Raw genomic sequence first — 21395 nt, 5'->3', positions numbered from 1 at the left:
GTCGAGTAGCATGCGGATGTCATCGTTGGCGGCGGGGAGGGTGGTCTTGGTGCTGTGGTTGCTGCGGAATCCAGACTGGGAGGAGTCTAGGATGGAGTTCTCTTCGATGAAGGTGGTCAGCTGAGTCTTTCGGTGACTTTGGCAGTGAAGGAGAGTAGGGAGAAGGGTCGGTAGTTTTTAAGTACGTCGGGTCAGCCGTGGGCATCTTGGGAGGGGCTTGACTTCTACCCGCTTCCAGTCATCTGGGAAGATGGTGGATTTGAAAGAGGCATTAATGGTCCGTCCTAGTTCGGGTGCGATGGTGGAGGTGGCCCTGTGGTAGATGTGTGAAGGGCAGCGGTCCGTGGGGGCTCTGGAGTGGGTGTTGTTCATGGTCGCGGTGACGAGTTCTACTGTGACGAGATTCCAAGTAGTGACGGTCGGTTGGTTGTCGGTGGTGGGGAGGGGGGTCGTGTCCGGTGTCTGTTTGCTGAAGTTGTCGTAGAGGGCTTTGATTTTCAGATGGAAGTAGGAGCTGAGCTTGTTGCAGAGTTCCTGGGACGGTGTAACATCTGTGGCTTCGCTGGGGGGGTTTGCTGAATTGATGTATGATGTTGAAATGTTTTTTGGCGTTGGTTTAGTTGGTGTGGATCTTGTTCTTGATGAAGGTCCGCTTGGTGTCCCTTATTTGCTGGGAGTATTCCTTCTGGGCGTTCTTGTGGTTGTTCAAGTCTTCCGTGGTTTTAAATTCCCGCCAGATTTTCTCGAGGTGTCTACAGGAGTGTCTGGCTTCTTGGAGTTCGGTGGTGAACCAAGCGGCCTTCGGTGGGCGTTGTTCTGCGGGGTGGCAGAGGGGTGCGAGCTTGTTGGCGCAGATGGAGATCAAGCGGTGGAGTTCTTTGGCTGCGGAGTTGGCGTCTGTCGTGGAGCTGGGTGGATCTAGGCGAAGGGTGGTGTTGAGGTGTTTCTCTGTGATCTTGCTCCAGTTACTTCGCGGCGGCTTTGGGTGCGGTGGTGGTATTGAAGGTGAAGTGTATGCAGTGGTGGTCCATCCAGAGGGGCTGCGTGGTGTGGCTGAAGCAGAAGTTAGTTCCTCCTGCGAAGATGGGGTCAAGGGTGTGTCCTACTCTGTGCGTGGGAGTGGTGACGAGCTGCTTCAGTCCAAGGTTGGAGAGGTTGTCGAGGAGGGTGGTGGAGTCGGGATCGCTACGTGTCGAGGTGGAAGTTCTGGTCGCTGAGTAGGATGTAGTCTGTGAAGGTGATGGCGTAGGATGCGACGAGGTCGGCAATGGTTGTGGCGGCCTGGGTGCGAGGTCCCGGGGGCCTGTAGGCGAGGGTGCTGCGCAGCGTGGTCCTGGGGCTGGTCTGGATCTGGAAGTGGAGGTGGAGGTGTTCTATGTTGGCATGGGAGTCGCTTGTGCTGGAAGTGGAGAGTCGGAGGGAGATCTGGTGTGCGATGGTGAGGCCTCCTCCTGGGCGGTGGGGGCGCTCCTTTCTCTGGATCTTGTGTCCGTCGGGGGAGGCGGTGGCGATGTCGGGCCAGAGGTGGCGTTGGTCCAAGTTTCCGTGAAGAAAACGACGACGGGCGATCGGGTGAAGGATCGTTGGCAGTGTCTGCAGGAGAACTGTCCATGGGTGGTGTTGGTTCGCACTCTTTGGCAGTTGGTGTGTTTTCCGTGGTTGAATGCGTGGAGGGCGGCAGTGTCGTATCAGCGATGGCTCGGAGTTCCAGGGTTCCTGGCGCTGGTCGCGGTTGGGTCACGGACGGGTGCAGATATGCGCAGACAGGCTTGCCTTAGGCGTTCTAGCGGCGTGCCCGCTGCGCGCTGTTGCCATTAAATAGGGGAGGGGGGAGGGACATGCATCTGGGAGATAGAGCGGGTGCGGGTTGCGGTGGGAAAAATTAGCGTTGGGCAAAAGAAATACGGCGAAAAACAAACAGACTACAAAATGACTACAGTACAATCACAATTACACAATAAACAGTGGTACAGTAAGGAAAGAGCAGAATGCTACGGGGGGCACAATCAGCGTGACGCTGATATCAAACAGAGGATACAGGGGGAAACCGCATTATTGGGCTACAGTGGGGGGATGCATGGGAAAATAAAGAAATACCGGCGCGGCAGCGAGGCACAAGCGGGACCCAGCAAGGTGATGTCTCGAACCCTGCTTGGGTGGGACCGTAGGCCGAGCACAGTAAGACGGAGCTGCTGGGGAAGCGATAATCTCTGACCGAGGGACCTTCTGTACTTGACATATGCGGCCTCCTCATGCATGACTTTGGATGGAAATTATTTTTCTTTGGAATGGTCCTGGGTATCAGATACAATCTGGGCTATTTCCAATCTCATCACATGGATTTTTTGAACTGGGACAGGATTTTAGAGTATCCTTGCCCATTCAAGGCACATCTGCAAGAGGTGACCATTCCCACCACTTGTATGCATTGATACATTTCATAGTGGACTCTGTAGCAAGATGTATTTTATGGGACCCTGCCACTTACGTTTCTTTCCAACCCAGCAGTCCTGTTGCACCAACTAAACCTACTGAAGGACGCCACGATGGTGTTAATTTTTCAGGAACATATAATTCAAGAAGAGTGCCTTAAGGTTTCAATTGCACAGTTTTAGGTTATTAATTCACTTGAATCACAATACCTTTGCTAGCCACTCTTGCGTATCCAGTGAGGCCTCCAATCCAGGACCAGACAATTACACAAGTTTCTTTCCCGAGCATTAATGCCTCATGCCTATCTGCTTCGGCTGGCATCTGACAAAGTTAAAAGTCTGCCTCCACTGGCCCATCCAAAGCCAGCATTGGATGCTTCGGTGAAGAAGGAGGTAATTATCAAAGCTTTTCCATCTTGATGGATGTGGTGTGGAAGGTTTTTAACCGAGGGAGCCTCCTCCATAAAGTAATGTGGCCTGAAAAGTGAGTAGATGTTGCAGTGCTTAATTTATAGAAATGTTAGTACTGGTGCCCACACTTTTTTTTAAGGAAAGTGCCGCCCGGTTGGTCTGACCTCCGATCCCTTCATGTACCTCCTCCATCTGAGGTTTTCCTTAAGGCCCTTCCCCATGTTATCCCTCACTCTGTCTCTGCCCCATGTTTCTTTTCTCATGTTGCCCCATACCAAACATTCTCCCCCGCTCCCACAGTGTGAAGGGATGCCCTGGCAGGATAGATATGCCCCTCGGGTGGACAGCACTTATGGTATAGTTCCCCAGACCATGGTGTGATCCTGCCTCTTCCGGTACTGCCAGTGCTTTTTGCACATCCGGGGGACAGTGACCATTGGGCTCACCCCGACGATGTGCTTTCAGTGACTTTGTGACTGGGAGACACGGCCAGCACCTTGAGTGAAGAGCAAGGGCACATAATGTAGCACCAGTGATTTGGAATTTAGTGCCCAGACATGGTGCCTGGAGGAGAATTATGCACCTGGTGTCTTGTGGATTCCAGACGTCCTGACACAATGATGCCATATGACCCAGGAATGCTTGGGCCTGATCAGGCTTTCAAGTGATACAGACACGCAGTGCAAGGCACAGGATATATGGTTATTGTGGATTGGGACTTCCCGTGGAATCAAGCAGCAAGGAGTCCAGGTCCGCAATAAGGAATGACAGTGTTTTCCTACCAGCTACCATAATCACAAATTAAGTACTGGAAGCAGTCCCTCTCAAGGGCAATGTGACTTTTTCTGGAAAGCCTTTCTGAGCTCTGGTAATCATCAAGATGCTGGATGCTGAGTACAGAGCTTTACAGATACCAGTGCAGATCTGTGTGATGTGGGCGGTAAGAGCATGGTTCATTCCACTTAGACGAACCAGCTGTGGTAATGCATGGCTTAATGGAAAGAGTTTTGCAGAAGTTCCCTCTGCCATTTCGGCTTTCGAATTGTGTATGCAGATGCAATCCAACATTAAGCGTCCGATATGATCTAACGTGATTGAATTGGAATCAGATCTCCCCTTGCATACACAACAAGCTTTTGCAATGCAATAGGTCTCGCATTTTTGAGAGTTTAAGCTATTGGCATTGTAAATGACAATGCCTTTTATTTATATGTTTTGATAATTAACACATAAATAAAAGGCATTGTCATTTACAATGCCAACAGCTCAAACTCTTGTAAATGCAAGACCTATTCAAAGAAGTGGCTGCCAATGTCCTGGGCTGCTCGGAAAGTTAAAGCACACAATGTGCGCTGAATGTTGCAGGAAAGCATGTCATGCCTGCTGTAGGAGAACCTCATTTAAGAAAATAGTGCTTACAGACTAAAAAAGACATACTGTGGAACAACCAAAGTAAAAGTGCCAGTCCTCATGGGAGGTTACAAATGAAAATAAGGCGGTATTAAGGAGAGACTAACAAGCCTGTTAATGAATCAGAAGCCAGCATTTATGAAGGACAATGACACAAGCCTATGACAAATATGGGCTAAGAGTGGGCGGGGCTTCTATGTCATACTTCAATACAGCATGCCTTACAGAGCAGCGCATGCGCTGCCCGGGCTCGGCCTAAAAAGGAGTCTGCTGCAGGTATAGTGTAGGCTAGGTTCAGAGCACAAGTCCTATACAAAGAAGTGGGGGGACTGACCAAGTTAGGCAATATGCAAGTGAAATCATGACACGTGCCATCACAGCACATGACGTCACAACGCATGACATGCCATATGGCATCACAGTAAGTGACCTCACTGGAAGTGACATCACAAGAAGTGACATCAGGTACTAAGATCTCGCACATATGTTTATTAGGTGTATTATGAGTCCATTTAAGTGCATTATGATATTTAACAAATGGGATGTGGAGTCAGGGTTGTGCCAAAAGAGTGGGGCTATCCTGATGCAAAATCTGGACCTCAACTAATACATTTTTTTTAAACCCTGCCACAATCAAATTGGCAACAAGGAAACGCATGGTAGTAGATCCGTTCTGCTTAATTGGTTGCAAAGTATGCTTTTTAAAATATTTTATGGGATTAAGACATCTGCTGCAGAGGTGCCCAGTAAATCTCAGGGAATAATAATGGTGAGATAACTCTGGAGATTAACACATTTGTTGGAGAGATCTGGGTTTTATGTAGTTCCAAATTTGAATCAAAGTAGTATAGAAGATTATGTAGTTTTCTGCAAAACATAATCACTCACTGTTCTTGGGGGGTGGGACGGGGTTTGTTGAACCTCTATTTTGTTGCTCCCATCTTCGGGTTTGTTATTCATGATATCGCAACACACATGGTGTGCATCTCATACAATGTTGCGAGCATAAATGTACCACTTAATTATGCAATAGGGCTCTGATGTGTGTATTACATTGATTTGCACACTTAAATGATTTCTTTTGAATGGATAATGGGTAAGTTATGTTAAGTGCTCTAACACTCTGCATTGGGATGAGTAGCGCTATGAAAGAAATAAAACAGTGCTATTTAAATTATTAGTGTAAATACTAGGACAGACTAACCCTTCTGACATTCTTAAAGTGCATGCACTTATATACAGGGACTATACAATGTAAAAAGTATACATCTTTTTTAAGTACCTGTGAAGATTTGCATGTAAGTGTGAGGTTCCAGGCCGCCTTCAGTCCGATATTCGATCAAAAGGAGGCCTTAAGGCCCCTTAACATCTGCCTTTATCTTTAGCACAGCTGGAGGTGAAAAAAAAAACCCTCGCTGCCTGCACCTTGCTGCTAGGTGCAGGAGCTGCTGAACATGTCCCGGTGTCTGAAATTTACACTGGGACAAGTCCAACATTTTTCTGTGGGGCCCAACTTCTTGACTGAAAATAGTGGGTGGACGCTATGTACCCATGTGTACCCATGACTCGTGCCCTGGCTAGGTTGTACTGCCCTGTTATGCCCAGTTCATCTCAGCTCTGACCCACCTGGCCTCTTATTCAAGACTATGACTCTTCCTATGATCTGGAAGACCTGACTACACTCCTCTTAATCTTTTGAAAAACACAAGAAGCGTTACTTCGCTTACCTTACCTCTGAACAACTGCGTCCAAATCAGTTGCTAAGCGATTTGGGTTCTGTAGTGTTGCCAGATGTTGGGCAGCACCATATTGTATGTTGCGCATGGGGGGAGACCTGTACCCCCCTGCAAGCTTAAGCGTCTGGTGTACGGCCAGGAAAATGAATAAATAAATCGCCGTGTGTTCTTGGTCCTTTACATAAGCCTGGGTCCGACCACAGCCACACTACAGGTTCCTGTTGCCAAAAAATCTAGACAGACGCTTATCTATTTTCGACTTGTTAAATGTAAGGGCACTGTACAGAAATGTAACATTTGAAATGGCAAAAGATGTGTAGTCTGTTGCTCTGAATATGTTTGGGCTTTACATAGTGGTTTTATAATAGCTGATTTTGGGTGGATATGTAAAGTATCTATTTCTGTCTGCAGGAAAATGGCTCGCCCGAGGAACATGCGTTGTACGTGTGGGACCACTTCATTTCTCAAGCAGCTGCTGAGAATGTGTTTTTCGTTGCCCACAGTTACGGTGGACTTACATTTGTGGAACTGGTAAGTTCAAACTTGATGCGTTTTTTTAAAGAGAAGCTCAACATATATACTATGTGCTATGTATGAACTTTCCCATGTGAACAGGTAAAATACCTTAAATGTCCCTGTTGCATTTTAAATTACTTTTTCTTTGAGTTTCTTTCCTTCAGTTACTATGTTTAAGGCTACACCTATTATCGAGAGAAGTTAAGCCACTTTTGTAAAGGCCTAAAAGCTAAGACAACTGTTTATTTTCAAAAGGATATGGGTTACAGGTGTAATATTAGTTATTGGGAGTGTAGAAAGGAAAAATAGGGTTGATAACTCAGGATGAAAACCACATTGCAGGATAAATGCATGGTAGAGAGTGAGGAATGCATTATTTCCGACTGCACGTTCCATTCCAGCACCATTGTGTACGCCTCCAAACCAAACATCTTTCCACAGGCTGGTAAAATAAATGCTTTATTTTTAATAACTGTTAGCATAATTTTTGATCTACTTGGAATGACTGTCATTAGACAGCAGGAGCCACAAACTTTTTTGCCATACAACACACTGGCTTTGACGTTGTGAACATAAAAATAGTTTAGTTCTGTTGTGTATTTACTTTTGATTTATATCTCCTCACGGCACGACCCTGGTGTTCCATTTTAAAATCATTAGGCCCGTCACGTGGCAATGTTGGGCAGTTTGCAAGAGGCGACCGGAGCTAGAAGACGTGTACCTGGTGGTGCTTTCTTCTCTAGGAATAAATCACTCTTCGCCTTCAAATTGTCAGCTTTATCATTCAACAATGTGGCAAAGAGAACAGGCACCACTGATGAGAATTTCACGTGTGAGAGTTATTCGTTTTCCACTTTTGGATTTCGGTGATTCGTGCTGGTATTTGCATTGGGGCGACGGAGGAAGTTGTGTGCTTATTTGTTTTTTACAGTGGCAGAGCAGCGGATTCTTTTACAGAACCGGAGGCTTCGTATTATGCTTCTATTTCTATTTATTGCCACTCACAGCAGCCAATCAAAACGTTTTGTATTCAAAATAAACTACACACCCCATAATGCTTTATTCACATGTCAGGTCCTGTATGACCCTATAAGAGCCACCATAACTAGTCCTTGAGCGTCTTTCTTTGATGCTCACGCAGGAAGTTAAGTGCATTCATCATTACTGTTATATTTTCTATGTGTTTATAATGGCACTCTTAATCAGGCATGCGCCGCTAGTTTAAAAATGTAATTGCACTACTTGTGCTTTGTATTCAGCTCGCTTTGCCTGCTTTCATATGCATTGTAAAAGAGCTAACTCGAGCTACGTCTCCCACTGTGACTGAGAACTTTGTTTGGGGCTGTAGCCGATCAGGCTTCCAGTACCGGACTCCCGCTTGGAGCCGGAAGGTTACGCTGCCTTCGGGAGCATTGAACACGTTTTAAGCAGCTTCGACAAGCCCGCTACAGCGGGATAAGCACTTTTTTCAATTGCGGCCCGCTTGGCCAGGTCTAATTAGACTCCCGCTTTGAGCCTTGGTACGCGCTGCCGTCGGCAGCGAGAATAGATGCAAATAATCACGCGCAGAGCCCCCCCCTCATCAGCCCAAACGCACACAGCCTATTCCCACATAGTTTATCCAGTTTCTACGTGCGTATCCCAATTGGGCTACTTCCTAGTAGGATTTGGGCTACGCACGTCGCAACGACCCTAATTAGCCTAGAAGGTTCATTGTTCCCTTGATCTCCCCCGAGCAACTTCTGTGACGGCTGGCTGGCTGCAACAGTGGTTTTTGGGCCTAGAGTATGCCCAGCTCCACTTACTTCTGCTCTTTTGGCTCTCCTTACGCCCTTTGGGTTACAGGAACATCTATACAGCTGATGCTGAGGAGCTAGGTACCTTTTGTTTCTTAATTGTGCTGTGGGTTAGCTCCCCCCTTACTCCTCTTGACCTCACCTACATGGTGAGGTCAAGAGGAGTGATAACCTGTATGTAGAAGAAGTGTATGTATGCCCCTTCCCTGGAGGTAAATATTGTTGAGGCACTGTATTTCTCCGTCCAGGAGTCCGTAAACAAGGCACTCAAGAAAGCAGTCCCCGGGACTGTGCAACAAGCGCTAGCTACTGCATTGAAACCAATGACAATGCAATTGGAAAAATGTGCCAAACGTCATGGGTTTCCTTCTCCTGCTGAACCAGCTCAAGACATCTCGGCTACTGAACCCCGGACTAAGTCTTGGCCTCACTCTACTACTCTCTCTTCACTACCTAACCCGGACGGTAAGTCCAAGCGCCCAGACATGGACACTGATACCTCTGGAACCTCCCCAGACGAGGCCCCTCCCAAGAAAAGGTCCAAGAAGTCCAAAAACATAGAGCAGGACCTCTCTCAAACCATTTCCACCCCCCTCACCTTCAACCCGGCTGATGTAGTTCATCCCAGATCATCTCACTGGACTCCTGCCCCCGACGTTGCGGCTTATCTGCACGACAACCTTCGCAGGAGTTTTGATAAGGAGGTATGGAATATGCTCTGCTCAGAGTGTCCTAGGCCCGATATCCCTGACAAGGTGGCAGACACCCCGGACATAGATTCGAGTTTACTAACCTTCCTGAAGAAAGTTGCGAAGAACCCTAAAAAGGGTATTGATTGCACCTGGCAAGGTTGTCAGGACAAACCTCTGGATGTCGCAGGATCCCTCACATAGATCTTAGAGATGGCTTTGGAGGCACCAGAGTCCAGTACTTCAGTGGATCCCCAGGTCCTGGTAGGGTGGACCCAAAGAGCTATTTGCCTATTTGGGAACACGAACTACGCCATTTCTACAGAACAACGCAAATCGCTCCTTATGCCCAGGGATTCCAAAATCACAGAATTGGCTGCAGCGGAACCAGGGCCCTTAGCAGATGGCAATCTCTTCGGGGAACACTTCGCCAAAGATGTTGCTAAATATGTGGGCACGTTCACAACCTTCGACAAGGGACAGTCTGGCATCAAGAGGGTATTTCAGGCAGGCCTTTTTAACAGGGCCGGACGAGGCCGAAGATGCTCGTTTGGCCGTCAGTTCTCCCAAGGTCCTCAACAAGGAGATTTCGGCCGCGGTGAGTGGGACTCCTCTCGTGGGGGTACCTTCTACCCAACCAGACAGCGCTTCAACCGGAAGCGTTTCAACAGAGGAGCCTACCGTGGAGGTTTCCAAGCCCCTGAATCTACAGGTAAGAGCTCCAGACATTTTTCTGTTGCCCTTGGGGGGGGAGTCATACTCAATTTTACTAATACAATTGGGTTCAACTCTCGCTGGATGCTTGGATATTGCAAACAATTCAGGGTTTCCAGTTAGATTTCTATCAGACTCCTTATCAGGACAGACCACCCATACAGCTTTCTTTTTCCCAACTCGATTTTATAGATTTCCAACTCGAAGAATTGCTGCAGAAACGCGCGAAAGCATATTGCGACGAGGGCCCTCGCGGTTTCTGCAGCAATATATTCTTGGACCAGAAGAAAGGCGGAGGTTACAGGTTGGGACTGAATTTAAAGGAATTCAATCAATTCATGAATTACAAGCACTTCAAGATGGAAGGCATCCATCTATTGGCGGATCACTTGAAACAAGACGAGTGGATGGTCCGTCTGGACCTGAAGGACGCCTATTTGTCCATCTCCATTTTACCTCCCCATCGCCGGTTCCTTCAATTTCAGTGGCGGGACCGATGGTTCGAATATTTGGTCCTTCCTTTCGTACTCTCCTCAGCACTATGGTGCTTCACCAAGGTGATGAAACCAGTGATAGCATACCTCAGAGACCAGGGAGTTCGCATGATAGTGTATCTGGACGACATACTTATCATGGCGCAGTCTCCAACTTTGGTAGTACAGCATTTACGCATGACCATTGCTACGCTACAAAACATGGGGTTCCTGATCAACGAACCCAAATCGGTTCTTTGTCCTTCCCAGACGATAGACTTCTTGGGTTTCGTCATAAACTCTCAGACGTCACAGTTGAGTCTCCCTCGTTCCAAACTACGAGACATCAAAAAGGAGCTCTGCTCTCTGTTATCCAAACAGACTGTCTCTCTGAGAGTGATTGCCAGAATCCTGGGTCTCCTGGCATCCTCTATACAGGCGATTTTTCCAGGCCCCCTCCACTATTGAGCCCTTGAAAGGTTAAAGATCCAACATCTTCAGAAGGGTCTCTCTTACACAGACTTAGTCCCTCTTTCCCAAGAGGTACAGGAGGAGATTCAGTGGTGGCTTGGCAACATGGAAGTGTGAAACGGCAGAGCTATTTTCGCCTCCCAGCCGGAGGTCGTCATAGAGTCCGACGCCAGCCGATGGGGCTGGGGGGCACGTTGCGGAAATATTGCAACAAGAGGTTGTTGGTCCCTCCGCAAACTAGATCTCCATATCAATTGTCTAGAACTTCTAGTGGGGTTGTTTGCGATCCGGACTCTGTCACCCAAACAGCTCTTGTGTTGCATCCTCTTGCGGATGGACAGCATCTCAGCAGTTCGGTACATCAACAAGCTGGGAGGCACGAGGTCCTCAATCCTAGTAGAGATAGCGAAGGACTTCTGGCATCACTGCCTGAGTCAGCAGATCTCGGACATAGCCTAGTATATTCCGGGACAGTCAAACATAGTGACGGACTGGAATTCCCGGCATCACAAAGATTACAGCGACTGGCAACTCCAGCCCCAGATAGTCAAGTGGCTGCAAACGATATGGGGCAGTTGCGAGACCGACCTGTTTGCGTCCAGATTGAATCGTCAAATGACCACATTTTTAAGCTGTAAACCGGACCAATTGGTTCTGGCGACGGATGCCTTTTCCCAGGATTGGTCCCTTAATCTGAATTATGCTTTTTCCCCCTTCATTCTGATTCCCAGAGTATTCACGCAGATAATTCGTCAAGAGGCGTAAGTGATGCTAGTAACTCCCCTGTGGAAGTCGCAGCCTTGGTTCCCAATATTATTGGAGGCGAGCTGCGACTCCCCCAGAATGATTCCGTGATCCTCGACGATGCTCCAGTGCCCTCATGGAGAAATGCACCCAATGGTACTATCGGGGTAGTTGTCCCTGATGACCTCAAGACTTTCCGGCAACGCTGGCAAATGCCGGGATTTTCGGAAGAAGCTTCAGCTTTCATCAACAAGGCCTGGGCCCCCTCAACCAAGAAAAGATACTCTTCAGCCTGGAAGAGTTGGGTACGTTGGTGCGTGGAACAACACGTGGATCCCGGGTGGGCTTACTTACCCCATGTTGTAAATTTCTTGTCTAAAAAGGCTTCTGAGGTTCTGGCATACCATTCTATTAACAATTTCCGTTCTGCCATTTCGGCTGGTCATTCCCAGATTGAGGGCAAACCGGTAGGAATGCATCCAGTAGTATGCAAACTATTGAAAGGTATTAGGGTAGCAAATTCTCCCAAGCCAAAATATTCCTCTTTGTGGAATGACCCTCAAGTTCTTTCCTTATTCACTAAAAGGCCACTTAACGATATGTTACCAAGGAAACAACTCTCATCCAAATTAGCCATGTTGGTATGTCTCTCTGCATGTCGTCGGTCTTCTGATGTGAAAGCTCTAGACCTTACAGATAGAGTATTTACTCCTGAAGGAGTTTCCTTTAATATCACTTCCAGGACTAAAACAATGTAACGTAGTATGGAATATCATGCTTTTCCTGGTAACTCGAAACTTTGTGTAGTTCAATGTCGAAAAGCTTACGAAGAATGTACCAGTCCTATTCGGCCTGATGGTGTGGTGCAGTTACTAATTGCTTTGCAAAAACCTTATAACCCTGTTACTGCGGCTACTATAGTCAGATGGTTGAAATCTGTTATGCAAGAGGCAGGTATTGATACCCAAGTGTTTGGGGTGCACTCTGTTTGTGGCGCCATGGCCTCTAAAACATTTATGTTAAGTTCTAATATTCAAGATATCATGCATTCAGCTGATTGGTCTTCTGAGTCTACCTTTAAACCGTTGTATTATAAACCAGTGGGTAATATTACCTCTGTTGTATTTGATCAGTGTTAAACTAGCATAATACGAAGCCTTCGGTCCTGTAATAGAATAAAAAATTAGCTAGCATCCGCGCCAAGAATTTTCAATTATATTAAGGACACGGAGGCGAGGATTATCCCACCTGATTATATCACAGTATTGTAATTCTTTCCCGCCCGCAGAAGTTACGTGTTTCTCTTGTATCTCCTTCTTTCCAGGCTCAGAGAAGAAGATGGAGTAGGAGTACTTCTGGTTAAAGAAGACATACCCATTGGGTTCTCGTTTTCTTCCATGTTGGAGGATGTTTGTTTGGACTTATTATTGGACCTATCGTACGAGTAAAGAAAGAGGCTCAAGGACTAGTTATGGTGGCTCTTATAGGGTCATACAGGAAGTGACATGTGACTAAAACATCATGGGATGTGTAGTTTATTTTGAATACAAAACGTTTTGATTGGCTGCTGTGAGTGGCAATAAATAGAAAGAGCAGCATAATCCTCGCCTCCGTGTCCTTAATAGAATTGAAAATTCTTGGCGCGAATGCTAGCTAATTTTTTATTGTCCTTAGTTTGGATTCCGCAGATCTTGGCTTGGATACCCTCTTAAAAAAAAAGAATATTCTTAGCTGACTTTCTCAGAATCCTCCGTCTACATTCCAGCCTGCCGCATTCTGAAGTCTATCCATGGAGCTGCCTACGTTGTGATGTACATCTCGTCACGTTGATGGTTACCGATGTAAGGTGATTCTACGCTGGGACATCTTTGTGAGCGTTTCAGCTCTTTGAAGTACGTAAGCGTAAGACGTATTCACGCTGTAATACGTGTGGCCATTTTAGATTTCAGCAAAGTCAGAACTCTCCAGCAGCCCCGCTTTCGGAATTTTTCTTGGGGATAACTCTGCATTTACTCTGTTGTATCCTGAATGTTAGGGTCAGAGTTTCAGTTTCGGACGCTAACGCAATCGCGTATTTGTACAAGACTTTATTTCTAGTACTCGCACTTTCTCATACTACGTATTTACTTTAATATCTTACTGACTTTTAAAAAAAAAGGAGAGGGAGAATGGGTCGTGACATGCAAAAAAAAGTCAAGCTTACAGTTAATTTAGCACATTAACCATTTCCATTATTTTAACATGACCAAGCAAGTCATACCCGCTCATTAGAGCATTGTGACATCCAATATTACCACAAATATGGGCTATGTGAGCTTGTTACAGTGTCTCGATCAGCAGATACATTATTGATCCAATAGTATGTATCACAAATGCAATGTCACATGTAACATCTGCGGTAGCTCCTATCCAGTAAAGCACGATCGTAGTCCACATGATTGCTATGACTTAACAGATTGTACTAACGTCATTAGAACCTAATACAATATCCATTGTGTTCCTAGATTTTTTAAGCTCAGTCCTACATCAAAGGCAACAGCTTCATTGGTGTTACATAATACAAGTCAAGTTTGTAAACCCCATACAGACAGCATTCCTATATTTTTATAAGAATAATAATTCTCCAACAAAGTACTGTAATTCGTTATCAACATTAATTCCGAGCTCTACTGGTCTAAGTTTCATTATCCACATTACTTCCATTCGTCTCAGTTGAAGCTCCCTGTTAGCACCCCGTGTATCATACCTTACATGGTCAATACCATGAAACAGAATTTGTGAATATGCTTCCCAAAGGCATCTTCAGGGGTATGCAACACAATCGGATATTTGGTGTCATTATTTTTCAGTGCCCTAAAGTGTTCAGCGATTCGTTCTCGCAAAGTTCTATTTGTACTCCCAACATACATTTTCTGACATGTACTAATGATTACATAAACAACAAATTTCGTGTCACAGTTGATATACATAGGTATAAAGTGATCACCTGTACAGTTAAAATTGAATTGTAGCACTTTGTCAACTGCCCATCTGAATGTGTTGCACCATCCACATTTATGAAAACCCTTAATGCAATCACTCAACCAATTGCCACGTCTTAGTGGTCCGGTTCAGCTGGGACTCCTTAGATTCGCAAGATTTTGCCCTCTCCTAAAGGACAGACTGGGAGTTGCGGTAAGGAACGGAACAAGACATTTATCAGATCTAAGTAAGTGCCAATGTTTATATAATGCACAGTAGAGCTTGCTGGTGTCGGGATTAAAGTTAGTGACTAATCTGATTTTATTTGTCATCTCGGATCTGCTCCTTTGTACAGGCTTTAATATATTTTAACGTGACAGTCTTCGTGCTCGGTGTGCTGCTGTGTGTTGTTTGTTTACTATATCCCCTCAGTGTGAACCTACGTTTCATATCCAAGACAGTTTTGTCAAACTCACTATTCTTTGAACAGTTTCTACATGCCCTGATCATTTCCCCATAGGGGGATAGCATTAATTTGAAATTTAGAATGCCAACTGGTTGCATGAAGTAGAGCTTTACAGGATTTACCTTTTCTATACATGTTGCTGCAAATCAAGTCCCCCGATACATAATGTTCTACATCTAAGAAGACAATGTGTGCTGTGTCGTGGTGAAATGGAAATGTAAGATTATAGTAATTGGAATTGAGATGTACAAAAAAACCTTCTAGAGCTTGTGTGGAGCATGTCCATATTAGTAGACAGTCGTTGATATATCTCCCCCAATAGTATACATGGTCAATCCAAGGTGCACCTTTCGGGCCCCAGATCAACTCCATCTCAAACTATCCCATGAAGAGATTGGTAAAAGATGGAGCGAACATTGTACCCATAGCAGTCCCCAGTAACTGTCTATACCATTTGTTGTTAAACAGGAACACATTATTTTCCAGTATCTATTTCGGCATGGCAAGCGTCCTTTCTGTATGGTTGAGATATTCAACAGGTCTTTTGTTTAAAAAGGATCTTAAAACCATCAACCCCAAATCATGATGAATATTGGTGTAAAGGGAGACCACATTCATGGTCACCAATATCATCTCTGGTTCCCATATTACATCATTTAACAGATTCAAAATTTGCTTAATGTCTTGTATATATGAAGGCAGATTTGCGACATAAGGTCCTAAAAATGTGTCAACGAATGGCGATAGTCTTTCGGTGCGACCCCCTTTCCCAGACACTATTGGTCTTCCTAGCGGATTCACCGGATTTTTATGAATTTTGGGGAGGGTGTATAAACAGGAGAATCTTGGACGATTAATACGTAAGTACAAATATTCATCATTGCAAAGCAATCCCTTATCACTCCATTGTTTGAGTTCATTATTGATCTTAGATGTTAATGCCTCTATCAGGTTCCTGTCTAGTTTTTCATAGTAAGTCATGTTGTTCAGCTGAGACATATCTCATTGTCATAATCAGTCTTATTCCTCAAGATGACGTTTTCTCCTTTGTCTGCTTCTCTTATTATTAGATCCTCATTCAACCATAAAGTTTTCAAGGCATGTCTCTCTTGTGTAGTCAAGTTGTCACACCATGGAAACAGATTCCTTTGTTTATTTCCTTCAATAATTTTGTCTATTTCGTAGGTCATTGCCTTATGAAAAACATCTAAGTTGTTTCCTGATGTCAGTTGGAGAGTCCACTTGGATTTATTCTGAAGTCCACTGTCCTTACTCCAGTCTGTACTAAGTTCCAAATCTGCTAGGAGCGTAGTCAGTCATGGGGCCATACGCACTGTCAGTCAATTATAATAATGTTTTGGTGTCCTACACATCTTGTATTCTGAAATCACTCATTGTGGTTATCACACTAGAATGAGAGTCTTTAGTTTTGTTTGCAGCAAAAAACTTTTTTAATTTATGTAGTCTAACAAATTTGCACAGATCTACTTTTGTTGTAAACCAATCACAACTAGTGACTGGGAAAAAACCCAAACCTAGTTTCAAAAGAGAAGTCATTTCAGAGGGTTAGAACAAAATCAGACAAATTGACAACATCTATTTGATTTGAATTTTCCATACACTCGGTGTCTATTGTTTCTTCCAAGAACGTATTCTCATACCCGTTTTTTCTTTTGCAAGACCCCTGTCCTATTATACCTCTTCTGGTCTTTTCGTATCTGTATCTCTGCGCCTTGTACCCATATCCCGATTGCCCATCCTTATTCAACGTACTTCCTTTAAGAAACTATTCTCTACATCTTGGTTGGAGGTACCTTTTCCTGGGTCTTCACTCTCAGTGCTGGATATATTACTGGATGAAGTGGTAGCCTCACTGATAACTGAGGACTCCTCCTTCCTTCCTGGGCGGGAATCATTATTGACCAAATGGTCAAAACGTTTGGCAAATGTAAAAATTTGTCCATTCTTGTAATCTAGCTCATCACGTTTGTTTCCTTGCCTTTCTACGTTTAATCTCGTCCTGTAACATCTTCTCTGTAGGCACAGGTAAATTTATTGATTTGATTTCTTCTTCCAACACCTGAATTTCTTGAAGTAATTTCATAATCTCTCTGTTTGCATTTTCAATCAAAATATTCATTAAGCTCCTGAACTATTGGTTAATTCCCTTTCCCATTGAGTCAATAAATCTGGTTCAAGGTCGTCATAGGTTGGTATAATCTGTGACTTCATGCCACTTGGGATTCTATTTAGTATAAAGTACTGTTTAAGTGTAGCAGTGTCCCACCATTTAGACAGTTCTCCTCTCTTAAGATTCTCCAGACGTATAAATGTATCTTTCAGTCTTTTCCTTATTTTGGTGTTAGTGTTACCTAAGGCCTTACCCACTGTACTCCCTGAACATAAATTCTTTAAAAATTCCTCGGCTTCCTTATCACGATTCATTCCGATCTTCTAATAAGCCCTTGAGGCAGCCCTAAAGCCTGAAAATCACTAAAAGGCAAACAATTGGCAACCAGGCATAGAAACAAACAATGGGCGCTCAGCAAACCGTTTCAGGCGGTAATTGTGATGCAATAATGATGGTGCTATCAAGTAAGGAGGGGCCGGTTACCAATTCCACCCCAATACTCCCTTCAGAGAACAGAGTAGGGAATCAACACAAAACCTCTCCGAGCACACATAAAGTAGTAAATGGTCAATAACAGTCTCAAAGTCTAAACTAATCTAGTCCACTTTTAATCCTTAGACATCCGTTCAGGGACATAATTCACTCCATATTTGATTTTCATTAGTACAGCTTCATCAGGATATATGGCTTTAGTTCATCAATAGTTCAACTTGATATTGTCTATTTGTAAACAAAGCAGTTTCCTACAGGTGTAATTCCAAATACACAGTGTCACAAGAGTTGTCTCAAATCTCGAGACATCGGGTTTGCCTCGAGATTTGAGACGACTCTTGTGACACTGTATATTGAGAATTACAGCCCATAAGAAGTTGAGATGTGAGATAACACATGACGAAACATCATCCTGGGGTCACCACCAGCCAAAAAATAGTAGGTTTTGTTGGCCGGCCTATACATGCCTTGCCAGGCATTATGGGGCACTTTTTCTGGGATCGTGTGCATAAGTGAGCAGTGTCTCTCTTGCTGCTCTGGGGAGACCCTGCTGCCTTTGTTGGTGGCCTCACGCCGATTCTTCACTTTCACAGGGGGTCCGGTCCCACCCAGGACCCCCGCATCCAGGTAAGAGGGAGAGTAGCTCGGGAGGCCCACCGCCGGCTGCTCTCGCCGGCTCCCCGCCTTTCCAGGACCCTCGCTTGCTGCTGCAGGAGCCAGCCTTTTATTCTGGCCTGCCCGCTCCTGCAGGTAGACCCAGACTCTGCAGCCGGCCAGGTGGTGGAACTCCTTGCGCAGAGGCCCCGGGCTTCCTCTTACTGGCCCTGGACTCCCTCAAAGGCACAGTCCAGAGCCTTGGGGCAGTCAGGGGGTTCCTCCTTCCAACGGCCCATGGCGCCATTCTCCAGCACCAGTCTTCCTCAGCAAGACCACACCCCATAGAGCACTCCTCTTCCTATGCTAGACCTTTTAAGAGAAACTGGAGGGGCTAGCAGGAAGGCACGTCTGACCTATCCTGCAGTGACACATCACCTCTCTGCCCCTGATCCCTTTTTCCTGCACAGGCCTCTGAGAAACATCAAGATGGCGTCGTCCAGGGGTCTCATGCCACATGGTCTCTGAAAAGCCCCCTCCCCTCGTTGCTGACTTCATGGCCCGGCCCCGGAGCAGTCCTGGTGCCTGGCACCCGGTGACAGCTGCTGATTGATGCCCTGAAGCTTCACCCCATCTCTCCCTCCTGGAGGGAAGACCTTCTCCCTTGGGAATGCTTGCAGTGGAGGGCTAGGCCTCTGATGCTACAGCTTGGGTAGGACGGTATTAATCCAGCCTGGCAGGGTCACACCCGGGCTCTGGTTATGAGCTGAGTCAGAGTAATATGACATTTCCTGATGACCCATAAGCAGTACAGGTATGGCTTTGGACTCAGCAGAATAATTATTTTACACAACTTACAGTGTACTTTGGTGCGTGTCTGGAGTTTGTAGGCCCTAGGGAATGGAAACTACCCCATGTGGTCTCTGTCTTCATAGTAGAATAATGAAGTGTTCTTCAGTGAAACAGTAAAGCACACTGACTCTCCCTTACATGTGTCTCCCCACATTATAAAGCCTATTCCATGTCACCACCCAACTCTGCAAATTCCCTTCCACACCATTTTATCTGTACCAGCTACTTGTCTTCGCACAACAGGAATCTCCCCCGCGCAGCCCTTACACTGGTGCACACACATGTTCACACATATCCTATTCACATGTACCCGATACATGGCTTCTTACCCTGGTTGCAGCGCACGGACCTTCTCACAAGGCGGACACCAGTAAAATCCACATGCAATCCATTTTATCAGGGGTTTACTGTGGGTGAGTCCCAGTATAAGAGGCTCCCCCACAGTAAAAGCTCAAAAATCAGGTGTTCAAAAAGCTAAAAATATGGGCAGCTCAGATGGTCAGAACCACCTTCTAACATTGTGGGTACTTGTTTATGTGAATTCCTTTGATTTTGTTGTTGTGCTGTATTTTTTCTTCAACGTATTCTGTGACAAAGATGAACTGAACTGAAAATGAACTAGAACAGAGAGCAACCCTGTCTTTTTCACCTCCTGATTTTGAAGGAGTCTGAAGAGCAGCTGTTCACCCTTAACATATGCCTTTGGGTCCTTCTAGCTTGTCATTATCCAGTTCCTAAACCTGGATGAGAAGCTAGATCTCACCAAAGTAACCATCCATGAAGGCCAAGTCCACCCATTCAGATGCTTTTTTAGCATTGAGCACCCGAATAATATCCTGTTTATTTATCCCATGGATGTTGTTATTTATTTGACGAAGCTTCCTAGTCTTTTCCCCGCCATTTCACCCTGGTTTAAATCCAGATTAATCCAGTTCTATTAAACCTGGTCATAGTGAATTCAGTTGTGGGCTAGTATTCCCAAGAGCATTTTGGTGTCTAGGTTTCCCTGTGATATTGGATGATGAGAACTGCAACTTGTCTGATCTTTTCCAAGTTTTGGGATCACTATTATTTGTATTTTTGCCATTGAGAGTTCCAGCATTCCTGCACCTGTAAACTTATTATATCTTTTGTCAGATACTGAGGCTACTATCCCTGCAATTAATTGTAGAATCCTGGTGTGTACCCGCCAAGCCAGTTTTTTCCCTATATTCAGTTTTGCTGTACTCACCAGGACTACTATTACCACCACAGGCTTTTTTTTAGGTGTGTAACTTGAGTGGTGGTAAGGGCCTGCACTTTTGTGCTTTCAAGATGTGTTTATCTGGGCCTGTGATATATGTTCCTGGGAATATAATTGTATGTTAAAAAAGCTGAATGTTTGCCATATCGCAGGGGCTTCTGTGTATATGTGATCCCTCGTGATTGTTTTATTTTAATATGCCCCATACCATGCACGTCAGGAGCAATCATTTTTATTCCACCTGATTCGGATTTGGTTCATAACAGTGTATATTTAACTATAATTAAATCTAAAACTTTGCCCTTGAGAGCAATGATTTGTCTTCATAAAGTGCTTTTGTTGGTTCACACTAGCTCCTTGAGTTGTCTAATCGGATTTGACCTTATTTCCTATTTTTGTCTGTTTCCTCCTGCAACTATGGAGAGTATATCTCCCCTCAGGACTACTTTTAGAGCCTCCCATAATATGGACGTTACTGTCCATTTCTTGCATTTGTTTTTAGGTATTGTAAGTAGGGCGATTGGAGTTCCTCCGATGTCTTTTTGGTCTGCAACAAGAAATTGTTGAATATGCAATAGTCGTCCCTGGGCTTTGTAATGCCTATGGAAAGTAAGACATGATCTGATATAGCAATAGAAGCTATGTCAGTGTGTGCTATAGCGATAAACCAGGATGTGCTAATAAAAAAGGTTATTTTGTTGAGTGTAGATCTTTTAAGAGGCTGAGCATTTTGGGCTGGGAGGATTCTTCTCTCTCAAACCTAGATCTGCCCCTTCTTCCCAGCCTACGACATTGAACCCTCTTGAATATTTATGTAAGTTGGTCTTTCCTTTACCCCATCCATAACAAAATTCAGGTGTCCCACTATAATTAATTATGTGAAGACCCTCCTCAATCTCTAAGATTTTCACTATCATGATTTTGAGAAACTGTTTGTGTTATGTGTTGTGTATTTTATCAATGAAATGGTGTGAGTAGCAATATTTAAAGTTAACTCAAGTGTGACATACACACCCCCCTCATTTGCCATTATGTCTAGGAAACTATGTTGTGTGGAGAGAGGGGGAGGAACATGGCGGCCGTCGTTTAAGCAGTCGCGGGACTGCTCCCTCAGACGCTTCCTGATTCTAATGCCGGGACGCTAGATCGACTCAATGTGGTCTACCTCTTGAATTAAAGGTGGTGGCGTGTTGGTGGCAGATCCCGGGATTTCTCGATTTTGTTCGTCGGTAATGCTGGAGGATCTTCCGGGGTTTAGGCGTCT

The 21395-nt window shown here is 45.1% G+C and overlaps 1 protein-coding gene across 4 annotated transcripts in view; it reads left to right on the top strand.

Annotated features, from left to right (window-relative positions):
- The window catches only part of ARB2A (ARB2 cotranscriptional regulator A), a 1817924-nt gene that overhangs the window by 1065698 nt on the left and 730831 nt on the right, over positions 1 to 21395 (top strand). For all 4 annotated transcript variants that reach the window (XM_078675377.1, XM_078675378.1, XM_078675379.1 and 1 more), the window contains one exon: positions 6401 to 6520. In XM_078675377.1, the coding sequence (XP_078531503.1) occupies positions 6401 to 6520 (120 nt within the window). The remainder of the gene's footprint in view (positions 1 to 6400; positions 6521 to 21395) is intronic.

This window comes from Lissotriton helveticus, chromosome 2_1 (genome assembly GCF_964261635.1).
Source record: "Lissotriton helveticus chromosome 2_1, aLisHel1.1, whole genome shotgun sequence".
Classification (NCBI taxonomy): Eukaryota; Metazoa; Chordata; class Amphibia; order Caudata; family Salamandridae; genus Lissotriton; species Lissotriton helveticus.
The sequence above is the reverse complement of the archived record's forward strand: the minus strand, read 5'-3'. Positions and strand labels throughout refer to the sequence as shown.